At 43.7% G+C, this 12,697-nt stretch overlaps 1 protein-coding gene across 4 annotated transcripts in view; it reads right to left on the bottom strand.

Annotated features, from left to right (window-relative positions):
* CNNM2 (cyclin and CBS domain divalent metal cation transport mediator 2) overlaps positions 1–9,125 on the bottom strand; it is a 152,872-nt gene extending 143,747 nt beyond the window's left edge. For all 4 annotated transcript variants that reach the window (XR_014296038.1, XM_082644235.1, XM_082644236.1 and 1 more), the window contains exon 1: positions 7,413–9,125. Coding sequence is in view for 3 of the 4 variants with exons in the window: in XM_082644235.1 (XP_082500361.1) it covers positions 7,413–9,033 (1,621 nt within the window). In the remaining variant the exon portion in view is untranslated. The remainder of the gene's footprint in view (positions 1–7,412) is intronic.
* Between the last annotated feature and the right edge of the window lie 3,572 nt (positions 9,126–12,697).

Below are 12,697 nucleotides of genomic sequence, written 5' to 3'. Positions count from 1 at the left end.
ACTAAACCCTTTGTAGGACATTTTTATGACTCCTGGTTGCCTTCTAAAAGTATTAAAAAGTTACATTGCTATAAGCAACAAAAACTTGCTATATTAGACATTGCCATTTTTTATGCTTTTGATGTAATCAATGTTAAAAGATTTTATCTGAGTAATCTAAGATCTTCCTTTAGTCTTCAAACTCTAGTTATTCAAAGGTTTCCAAAATCCATGAGCACTTGTTCTATTTCTTTTAAACTCTGTTGTTTTTTTCAGTCACTTACAGTTAAGGAGAATGAAGAATTTTTTAAAATTCAGCATTCTTACTCTAAGGAGGGTAGAACATGTAATCAATTGCCTTGTTTTCCTTAAAAATATATACACATGTGGCCATCTCATAAGTAACAGCAACCGCTAAAAAAGCCTAGAATTCAATCACAATAAAAAGAAAAACCTAACAATTAGCCACTTTCAAGATTTCAACATCCAGGGTAACTCCTTGGCGGTCCAGCGGTTAGGACTCGGCTCTTTCACTGCCGTGGCCCGGGTTCAATCCCTGGTTGGGGAACTAAGATCCCGCCAACCGCAGCGGCCAAAAAAAAAAAGATTTCAAAATTCATAACAACTGTCAGCACACATGGCCCAAGGTGTCTCTCTTGACTTGCAATCTTTAGTCTAGAGAAAGACCAAGAACAACGTGGAAGAGTCTACAGAGCCATTACATAAAGATAATGGTTAACTGAGCACTAAGTGCCAAGTACTACTAGAAGCATTTTCATATTCATTATCACATGAATCCTTACTAAGTACCTTATGAGTTACAAAATATCCCATTTTACTATGGAAAAAACTGAGGCTTAAACTGAGGCTAAGTTACTTGTCCAAAGTAGATCCAGGAAGAGCACATTTTTCTTAACCTTTCTGCTAGCAGGTGGTATCCTCCCCACAGGATGTGAATTAAAAAAAAAAAAAAAAATCCCACCTAGGTCTGACAGCAAGAGGGGGTTAAGTATGAAGAAATGAGGATCTCACCATCATTACAGCAGTATTTATGATCAACGATTGCACAGATGTAAAAGTGGGGGAGAGTCAGCACCCCCATTATCTCCATCAAGCCCTAAGCCAATCTAATAAACATATCATCTACAGAAGATGCTTATTCTTTCTTCCCCTTCCACAGCCTGCCACCCCTAACATCTCTCTATGTAGACATTCTGGAGGTGCCAGTGATGTGATTTGAAAGAAAGAATGCTTCTTATTGTCTCTCCTTTGCAGTGTTGGTAGGATTTGGGGTTTTGCACTTGTGTTCTGAGAAAAAGATGATGAAAAGACAATACTAAAATTGTATTCAATCCCAGTCATCCATTTCCATGTATTTAGTTTAATAAATGTTCTTTATATGCCAAGCAAATCTTACTGGAATTGATGCTGACTACCAATTAAAATACATGCATTTAGAGAAAAGGGCCCTTCAGAAAGAAATATACTACTTTATATGTAACTAAAGTACTGTAAACATCTAATTCGAGTCCAGAGGTTTGTTCTTAAAAGTTTAAGTAGTTCAAAAGCAAACAAAACCATAAAATATTACGTTGGCTCAGTCTATTTTGTGCATTTTCCTGGTTAAAAATATTTTAAACTTGTTTAGGTTTGCTAATAATTAAAATTCACGGGTAAGTCACAGTAGTTTGGAATGTTTCAGAATTTAAATAATTCTGAGGCCCTTTTGAGGGGAAGGGGCAGGTGCTAAGTAATCCCCATAAAAACCAAAAGAAAAAGCAAAACAAGATCCTTTCCTGTTTTGTCCAGATCATACTAAGTCAGAGCTGATATTCAACTATGGTGTCTACTGACCTAAAAGGCTTCGGTGATTCTAATACAAATAACCCCCAAGTCAGACTGGATCATCTGAAAGAATTTAGCTTACATTATAAAAAACCTGAAAAAAGGGGCCCACAGATGTATGAATGGAACACATGCTTCAAACGCTTTGATGACTATTTCAATGGAAACTTCACAGACCTGTACCTTGAACAAAAATTAAAAGCGCCAGAGAAGTTTCACCCCATAGTCCCAAATCCAATCTTCATTACTGTCACAGAAGAAATAACAACAACAACAAAATCATTCGAGGATATCTAAAACGAGTTAACTCAAAAGAAAAAGAAATAGCTTACACTGAACTACCTGAGGCTTCAGGTAGATATCAATACCCATTTCTTAAGACACACTCGTAGTCTAACCTTAGCAGAGTAAAAAAACTCAATTAAAGTAAACTAAAATAAAATGAGGTCACACATTCAGACTTATTTTCCATGTAACAAAATGCCCGTCAAAGATGGTTTGAATGCTGGATATCGAAACTATTGACATGAAAATCACAAGGCAAATAAAACCAATGGCAAACCTATATATCTGCTTGTTCAGTGATGCGGCTGCCTTTAACAAGAGTTTAAAGGTACCTTGAACTTGGAACCAGAAGTCCTGCTTGTTGGAATGGAGAGAACTCCATGCTAGAGTCAGGGACATAGGTTCTAGTCCTGTTGATGCTATTAGCTAGGTGGGTAGCCCTAAGCAAGTCACTTAGCTTTCTCTCCTCAGGGTTTACTTTCCTTATTTAAGAGGTTGACTAGACCAATGTTTCCTAAACTCACCTAATCACAAGAATTACCTCAGAGTAACTGTTAACAGTATGGATTCCAAACCCCCTTCCCTAAGAGATTCTGGTTGAGGAGGTCTCTGAGTGAGGCTTAGGAACTAATTCTTAATAAGTGATCCAAGTAAGTTTTATCATCTGGTAACCTTCACAAACACTGGACTGGATGATCCATGAGCTGCCTGCCTTCCAGCTCTGGTTCTATACTATCTGGATGTTTCAAAATGATGTTCTAAAAATATGCAAAATTATAAGAGTATCACATGTGTTATTGCAAAAAGTTAATAAACATACAAGCTCAAAGAAACAAATACATCCACCCCTTCACCCTCAACACCATTCATACTTTAAAACATCAATAAAGACATCCTCCTAGATTCTAGGCAAGTGGAACACTTTATTTGGTGAGGAAAAAAGTTTTAAATATTAAACTCTCAGCACATTAATATGGAAAGACTTGTGTTATAGGAAGAGAGAATTGTACACCAAATGTTGTAAGTGAAAACTACACATTGCGTTCTTCCCTTAAAGAACATTATCTGATGAGCTTACCTGTTCCTAGTTTTAAAAAAGCTAAAAAACAGCCTGTCTGTCTCTAGCAGCTATGAAACAGCCAGTGAGCTCTGCAATACTGGAATGCAATTGTTACAAAGCTAAAAGAAACAAAACAAAGCAAAACAAACAAACAACTGGGTGGCTCAGAGCCCACTACCTTTTGTTAGGAAGGTTTTGTCAGGTATAGGGAGAGCGTCCAGGGCACTTTCTGCACACAAATGTAGCAACCTTATTTAACTCTTCCTTCCTCTACACTACGTTGCTTTAGATGTTTTTTCCAAAATTCTCATAATCCACTAGTGGGATTTACTTTTACTCTCTGTTTTAGATTTATAAATAACTATAAAACTCACAAAAGAAAAAGACTGACGGCGTGGACCACAGGGGGGCAGGGCTGTACAGGATGCTCCCTGGCAACCGTTTGTCACATAAGTGGCTACAAAAGATGTAAATAAAATCAAGATTGAAACACAAAACTGGGTTTGGGTCAGCCTTGCAACACAAACAGATATGAGACTAAGAGTGAAACATGACTACATACTTCAGCTATTAGTCAAACACCACAGTGTTAGCATAAAACACTGTCAAAGTGAATCTTGATGCTTGACCTGCAAATAGTGGAAATGGAATTGTTTAGATTTATGGTCATACAGGCCAAAAATTGATTTAACAGTGAAAGTGGGGACACCAACTGTTAGGTACAACATCACAGAAGCACTGGGTTTAAGGCCACATATATGTCTAAATACATTTCTGTGTTTGTTGCTCTCAAGAAGCCCTGAGGCAATGCTTTGACCAAACCTCACATTCAATTAAAACAGAAATGTAAAATCAGGATCAAGGGGATGAGCATAATAGAATGGTTAAGAGGGCAGGTTTGGCTGTGACACAGACCAAGTTAAAACCCCAAATCAACAAACTACTGAATGACCTTGAACACATCATTTCACCTATGCCTCAATTTCCTCATTTGTAAGATGGAGATGATGCTTTGCTCAGCTATCAGATTTAAACAAGGTGATACATGTAAAGCACTAAGCCCTGTACCTGGTAGAGAGTAAATAAATAGGTAATAATAATAGTAAGCTAACTGTAAAAATTAGCATAATTACTGTCTTCCAACCTCAAGTAAAGCTATAAGTTTCCTGGCAGCCAGGCAAAAACTTCTAATCATTAGAAAGAAGACATTTACATACACTACATAAAGGTAGCTTTTCATTTCTTTCCATACTACAGAAATTTTCCCCCTCCTTAGTAAAGAATAATTCAGACTAATGATGTAGAGCTATATCCAGGAAAGGCTTCAATGCAGACATTTTTAATTAGAAAGAATAATTTCCAATGAGATCTGGATTAAGGATCTAACCAGTTTGGTAGAGTTACAGTTGGCGTTGTTAGAAGAAAGAGGAAAAAAGAAGAAAAAGCCTTCAAACCACCCCACACACCATTACTCAATAGAGAAAAACAATAGCAGGTTGACTGTTCACATAACTTCATAATTGAATTAGAAAATGAAAAAGAAAAAAAAATCAGGTGAAATATTTTAACTAACACAAAAGAAAGAAATAACACAGTTATTAGTAAGGTGAAAGTGACCAAACTCATCAAAAAAAGATCAAGGAAGGGAAGGTGAAAAATTAGTTATTCCTACAGTTTCAGTAACAAGCACCCACTCTATCCTTTTAAGATCATGGCTTAAATTTCCCATTTGCAACCAACTTTCTTTGCCCACTCTCCCTAATATGCTACTAGCTTGAATGTACCTTTAATCTGTACTGTCTTCTTAACTGAATACATCATTCTGGTTACAGACAAAAATAACATCTTGTGCATTTCTTTTTTAATATAATTCAGGGGAGGGCTTCCCTGGTGGTGCAGTGGTTAAGAATCCACCTCCCAATGCAGGGGACACAGGTTTGAGCCCTGGTCTGGGGAGATCCCACATGCCACAGAGCAACTGAGCCCGTGTGCCTCAACTACTGAGCCTGTGCTCTAGAGCCCGCGAGCCACAACTACTGAGCCCATGGGCCACAACTACTGAAGCCCGTGCACCTAGAGCCCATGCTCCACAACAGAGAGAAGCCACTGCAATGAGAAGCCTTGCGCACCACAACGAAGAGTAGCCCCCACTCGCCGCAACTAGAGAAAGCCCGCATGCAGCAACGAAGATGCAACGCAGCCAAAAATAAAATCATTTTTTAAAAAAATTCATGGGAAAATATTGGCAATTCAATCTTTAAAGGATACATTTCAAAGAAAATTCTGTGAGAAGTAATTTGGGGAGAGGGACAAGTTCTTAGTAAAAATAAATCAGTCATAGGAAAACTGTTCAAGGACAATCAAAAACAAATTTCAAAATAATGCAAATTTTGAAATTTTGAGTTAGGGGAAGGATTAATGAGTTGCAAGGTGCAGAACTAAATTCTCAAAGTGAAAAAAGACACAGAAGTGAAGAAAAGACTTCAGCAGGGAGTACACACCAGTGCTACCAATCCATCAGTAGATATGCAAAAATTCTGAATAATAATAAAAAAACATAGACTATATTATCTGTATCAATATTGGGAAATTTAGCAACAGAAAGAAAATAAAGTATTTCAAAGCCATTTTCAAGCATTTCAAGATATTTTTCTATATTACAGATACTGCAGCAAAATGAAAGAAGAGACTGGTTAGATGCTCTAATTAGCAATTTAGTAGTGAAAGAATAATGACGTCCCAAAAGAAGCTTTGTCACCTAGAGATAATGGACATTTTCTTTTTACTGTTTAAGAATCCAGAAGAATCTCCTTCTGCTTTTAAATGCAAATTACCAATCTCTGAAGCACATTCTGCTCTATTCCTTTATCTGAAAATTACTGCAATGTGATTCTGTTCCAGAGAGAACACCGTTCAGGCAAGAAAATGGAATTAGGACAACTACACACTCTATGTTCAAATCATCACATCCAGTGAGCTGTCACCACTTACACATGACCTTTTTCAGTGGAGAGACCACTATCAGTGATCAAAATTCTATTTGAAGAAGGAAGAGTTAGTTTTGAGGACTATCAGTTCATTAAAGGTTACACACACATTCTAACATAATACATGAACATGCACCAGCATCATAACAATTTAAAAACTCAGTATCCCTTGGCTTTCAAATAACAAAACTAGCTATTTACTGGAAAAGTTTTTAAAGCCAGAATTTCAGTGATAATAGTCTGAGTTGCTATCTACCTGTTCATTACATGGTAAAACAAACCAAAAATACCACGATGCAAGAAAGGTGAGCACACCACACTCTGCACTTCTCTTCCCTGGCAAAACTCCCTGGAACAGTGAACAGTGACTTGGAGACATGCTTCAATTTAATGTACCAGGTGATCAAGGTTAAAAAGAACACTTTTAAACCAGAAAGTCTCAAGAAATAAATAAACCATAATAGAGGAATTCATCCCATTGTTAAAGATCCAAGCTTTCTGCCAAAACCACACTTGGTTTGGGAAATTTTATTTGTTGTCAGGTAAACATAAATAGTGAAGAAAGCTAGGTAAGATAGAGCCTCATAAAAGGTAACTTACCTCTAGTCTTTCCAAGTTATATATTAACGAATAGCTTTAGTTTTTAAAAAACCCTCTTTTCTATCTAAGGCAAGTCATACAAATGAGTGAATTTTTTTGGTGATACCTGGCTTATCCCATACCATATTCTCAAAAGCGGACCCTAATCTCTCCCACAGGTCACCAGACAACCAGGAACAGAAATTACTGAAAATGCACTTCCAATCTCTGAAGCGCCAGTGATTGTATAGGGTTTAGAAAAGCTGTTTAAACGTTTTCCAAATGCCTGCAATTAGTACATGTCAACCAAATGGCATAGCACGGCATGAGCGGGTCCCTACTTTCATCTACCCGCTCAGAATCCGGGCAATGAATGCAGCAGACCTCTCAAGACCAGACTGCAGGGGGGAAGAGTACCATGCACAGAAAATAGGAACCCTGCTTTTTGATATGGGAAAAAGCAAGTGATGGTAGTCTTGTGCTTTTAAAGAACCTAGAAGCGCTTACTAGTTCAATCCATCCCCAAATCCATGCCATCCTTTCAACTTTGCAATTAAAAGAGAAGAGAAATTCCGGTCAATTCGCCTTGGGGGGTTGTTCTGAGGGTAGAGAACTCAAGTAGGGAGGAGGATGGAGAGAGAAAGAGCAAGCCAATGAAAGACAGCAAAATTTCCCACCTTTCTTAAATTCTTCCAGCATAGCGTCCAACTTGGTGTCATTGAAAACAAAGTGCAAGGGGTGGTTATAAAATTTAGTGATGGTTTTCAGGGGAGTACAGTCATCTGGATCCACGAAGGCCAAGTCTTTGACAAAGAGGAGGTCCACGATGTTGGAGCGCTCCCCCTCAAATACTGGAATCCGAGTGTAGCCGCTCTCCATGATCTCCGACATGGTGTTGAAGTCCAGAATGGCTTCGCCGGTGATCATGAAACAGTCCCGGAGGGGAGTCATCACGTCCTCCACGGTCTTCGTGCGGAGCTCCAGCGCCCCTTGGATGATGTTCAGCTCCTCCTTTACGAGGTCGTTGTAGGGGTCTGTGACCCGGAGCATCTCCAGCAGTTTTTCCCGGTTATAGACGGTGCCTATCTCCTGGCCCAGGACGCAGTCCAGCAGCTTGCTTACGGGGTAAGAGGCGGGGAAGGTCATCATCATGAAAAACTTGGTGAGGAAGATGGTGTTGGCCCCCACAGCCAGGCCGTGCCGGGAGCAGATGGCCTGGGGCACGATCTCCCCGAAGATGACGATGCCAATGGTGGAGACCACCACCGCCACGAGGCCTGAACCAGCTATGTCGTCGAGCAGGATGGTGAGCGTGGTGTTGACCAGCACGTTGCCCAGCAGCAGCGAGCACAGCAGGTAGTTGCCCTGCCTGCGCACGGGCTCGATGCGCTTGGCGTAATTCTTCTCCTTCTCCGTGCCGCAGTTCTGCACGATGCGCAGCTCCATCGGGTCCAGGGCCATGAGTCCCAGGTTGAGGCCGCTGAACATGCCCGATAGGCACAGAAGCAGCGAAATGAAGATCACCTGCAGCCAGAAAGGCAGCAGGAACTTCTTCTCCTCCCCCACGATCATCTTGGTGTCCTCGCCGTCGTGATAAATCCAGGTGGTCTCGGCCCACGGGGGCGGCGGGAGCCCGGCCACCCCGGAGCCGCCCTTGCCCCCGACGGCGCCACCCGCAGACCCCGGGCCGCCGGCGCCCAGGGCTGGCGTGGAGAGCGACGTGCACAGGTAATAGGACTTGCTCTTCTCCATCTTGCGCAGCGGTTTGATCTCGATCTCAATGATGCCTGATGTACGGCGATTGAGAATGATATGGGGCAAGATGATGATATCTGATGTGCGGATGCCGCAGCGCTGGGGGCCGCTGTCCGGCTCCGGCGGCGCAGGGCCCCCCAGCCCGCGCTCGCCCGGGCTGTGGCGCCGCCGCTCATGCTCTGTGAAAGCAATGCGGGACCATGTCTCGTTGTTGATGTTCTGCCCGTACACCCGCAGCTTGACCCGGGTCCGCTCGCTCACCCGCAGCGCCCCCCCTTCCATGAACGACACGTCGTTCGTGTCCTCCAGCCGCAACCCGATGATCACAGTCTCCTCGTTCTCGCCCGCCGCTGCGCAGCCGCCCGCGCCGCAGCAGCAGCTCAGCAGAAGCAGCGGCAACAGCCGTCCAGCCGCCGCCTGCAGGACCCCCCGGCCGCGAGCGCTGAGGCTGCGGCGCGCCGCCATCTTCCAAGTGGGCAGTGCGGCGGCTGCCTGCCCGCCCGCCATCTTTACTTCGGGTTCACAAGTGCCCCAGCCAATCATAGGGTGGCTGCTCCAGCTGCGGCTTCATCCTTCCCACCCGGCGGCGCGAGCGCAGGCACCGGCCCTTGGGCGAGACTGCAACGCAGTGTTCGCACCCACTGCTCAGCAGTCCGCCTCCCTGACTGACACTGACTCGGCCTGGGCCAGCTCAGGAACCTCGAGGTTGGCGGGAGGGGGTAGAGGGGGGAAGAAGTGCCAGCCGCTCCTGCGAGAGGCAGGCAAACCAGCTAGCTAATCACGAGCGGGCGTCCGCCCTCCCAGCCAGGGGGCTGGAATGGGGGCGTGGCCGTGAGCGGCGCCGCGAACCAATAGCAAGATAAATGGGCGGGGAGACGAGGGCCAGCGTCCTCCTCAGCAAGCCAAGTTTCCAACTGAAAGGCGCGTGACTCTTGTGTATGTGCGAGGGGAGGAGGTGTGGCCAGCCGGTGCCCGAGAGCCAGTCACAGATGAGAGCTGTACGAAAGGGGGCGGGGCCCTACTTCCGGCTGCCAATGAAAAGGGGCCATTCGCGAGTCCGACAGCCCGGAGGGACCTCGGTAGTACATCCCGGCCCTTGGGTTGCCCCGCTGGACTAATGTCCCGAGGCGGCCCGAGGCGGCTGGTTCTCGCTGCGCCACGCTGCCGGCTTCCGCGTGCTCAATGCCCGTGCAGAAAGGCTGCGCCTTCCTGCCCCAGGAGCCCGAGAAGCCGACTAGGGAGGCTTAAGATGCACAGTAGCCTAAAATGATGTCGAGCCACAGGCCGCGGCCCCCTTATTTACTCGTGCGCGCCTCTCCACTCGGGATAAGCGGTGGCCGGTGGGCCCCAGCACCGCACAGACCCGCTCTGCTGGAGCCTCTCGCTTATCCCTAAGAGACAAGCGCCCTCTGCAGCTCACGGTCAGGTGGCGCCATCTGCCGGTATCACGGGCGCCCTGCAACGCTTTCCAGGTCCGTCGCAAACCCCACAAGGTGAGAGGGAGGTGCGGAAATTAAAGTAGTTCCCCATCTTCCAAGTCATAAGAATCCCTTCATTTTCTTACTGAAAGTCCCTGGCCCCATTCCATATTTACTGAATGGGTAGGACCCAGGAATCTGTATTTCTAACTGGGACTCGGGCAAATTTGGGAAATGGGAAGGGGCAGACATACTAAGCAGATCCATAAAGGCTCATTCTTAAACACACTGACCAAACCCAGCTAGGTTCATCGGTCACTCATGAGAAAAAAACCCTGAAGACCTAGGACTCCCAAGCCCATTCTGTATCTGGAGGAGATGCAGTAGCAAAGTTTTTGCCAAAGTGGGTTTTTTCTTGCAGCTTAAACATCTGAAAAAGAATTGTTTCCTTTTTTTTTTTTTTTGTATTCTGCAAGCACATTTTCTTCCCTTTATGTAAACCAATCAAACATTTTTTATTAATTTCTAGTAGAGATGATTGCAGTGGCCTCCTCACTGGTCTCTGCTCTTCTACACCTGCCCCCTTCCCTTCTCAACCCAGCAGCCAGAGTGGTCTTGTTAAATAAGACACTGTCCCTTCCTTGTTTGAAACCCTACTCTGGCTTCCCAACTCATCACAGTAAAAGCCACTGGTAGCTATAATATCTGACAAGGCTCTAAAAGAGCTGCTGCCCACCCACTTTCTTCTATAACCTCATCACCTGCTGCTCCAGCCAGATTCTCCTGGCTGTTGTTCCTTCTCTCCAGGGATGCTCCTTCAGGGAGCCTGTGCACTTGCAGCTGTTTCCTGTGCCTGGGACTCTCTTCCCCCAGATGTCAGCATAGAACGTTAGTCCACCTCCTTCAAGATTGTTCAAAGGCCACCTTTAATATTTATTTATTTATTCATTCATTTACCTATTCATTTTGGCTGTGCTGGGTCTTAGTTGCAGCATGCAGGATCTTCATTGCGGCATGTTTAGTTGCGGCATGTGGACTCTTATTTGTGGCATGCAGACTCAGTTGCAGCATGCATGTGGGACCTAGCTTCCCTACCAGGGATCGAAGCTGGGCCCCCTGCATTGGGAGCACAGAGTCTTACCCACTGGACCACCAGGGAAGTCCCAAAGGCCACCTCTATAAACTTGTGAACAAACACTCCCTACACTCCATCTCTATTGTATTTTCCTTAATTTAGTTTACATCTGTCTCCTTCTACTAGAACTTAAGCTTTCTGAGGGCAAGGATTTTGTCTGTTTTGTTCACTGCTGTATCATCAGGGCCTAGAACAATGGTAGATGCTCGAAACAGTACTTGTAGAATGTTAAAGAAGTGAAAGAATTTTTATTCTGATTATTTCAAATAATGCCCCCAATCTAGTTTCCAGCCCTTCGGCTTCTGATGCTGCTTCTCCCACCCACAATTCTCATACTGCTATATCTGGGTAACAAGTTTATATTTTAAAAACCCTGATTCACACACTCGGCATGCAATTATAAAAATAACATTATCAAAGTTTGGAAGAAAAGTTGAGCTTTTTAGGGATATATGACAAAGGATAGATACAGTCCTTTTCTAAGTCAACTGATTGAAAATAAAACTTTTAACTTCATAAAAAGTGTGAGTACAAGTGTGTGTAAGGGAGCTAAGAGGGAAGATGATTAAAGGCTCTTAAATGCTGAATGTACACTTTCGGAATAAGAGTGTGGAGATGGGGGTGGGGAGAAGCTTGCCAAACCTACAGACATTTCCTGTGCATTTCAGAAAAAGCTAGAACAGTCAGGAAAGTGTGGCATTCAGCAATTTAGAAGCAAGTTAGAAGTTCATAGCAAAATGTCAAAAAGCACCCATCAAGACAATTTACAATGTAAAACCAGCCAAGCTCACATTCACACACAAGCTCAGCAGTCCCCTGTGTGAATTTGACGTTCATCCTGAGTGGCAGTGGTGGTAGGAAGGGGGGAATCATAGTCTCCATGTAGGGAATTTCCTGGGCATCCAGTGATTAGGAGGTTTCACCTTCAGAAAGGGCTACAAAATCCTCAAGACTGCTAACTGGTTGCTGTGGATGTCTAATCCTAGGTAGGTTCTGACTTTGACCTTCTGCACATCATTTAGGTAAAGCAGAACCTCCTAGCAAATACCTTCCCTAACCAACCCTCTCTTGCTAGAATCCTTTACTGGATCCTCAAGGGGAAGGGTACCAGTTCAGTTTTCTCATCTGCATGGAATATGCTCCCATGTCTGCAGGTTCAGAGATTTGGGAAGGCGCTGCATCCAGACCTAAAAGACTTAGAGAGTTTGACTTTAAAGATAGCAAGTAACACACCAAATGGCTCTCTATGCATCTGGTTTCTCAACATAAAACTCTAATTTTATACAGAAACCTTTTCCCCCCAGAAAAAAAAAAATGCCTAGTTGTAGAAAAATATTCAAAGTTATTGCTTCAACAGTGACATTTTAATCTCACCAAAGCACCGGATCTTTTGAGGAAAAACAGGAACTGGGTGATGCTCCAGTTGCCCAAACTTTCCCTCCAATCAAACCTGCTCCCCCTGAAACAACATTGTCCACTTGTTTAAAGACATAGAACTCTTTTAGCTCAAATGAGAACTTTTCACAACAGAGGGCAAACAAACCAAAATAAAGTCAGCAATGCAGTTTACCTTCTCTTTTTCAGGCTTTTTGTTTTGGGCTTTCCTATTTCCCTCCTTTGCTAGATATTTTCTGGACATAGTCACTGTGGAGAA

The sequence above is a fragment of the Mesoplodon mirus genome (genome assembly GCF_964341445.2).
Source record: "Mesoplodon mirus genome assembly, chromosome: 2".
Taxonomy (NCBI): domain Eukaryota; kingdom Metazoa; phylum Chordata; class Mammalia; order Artiodactyla; family Ziphiidae; genus Mesoplodon; species Mesoplodon mirus.
The sequence above is the reverse complement of the archived record's forward strand: the minus strand, read 5'-3'. Positions and strand labels throughout refer to the sequence as shown.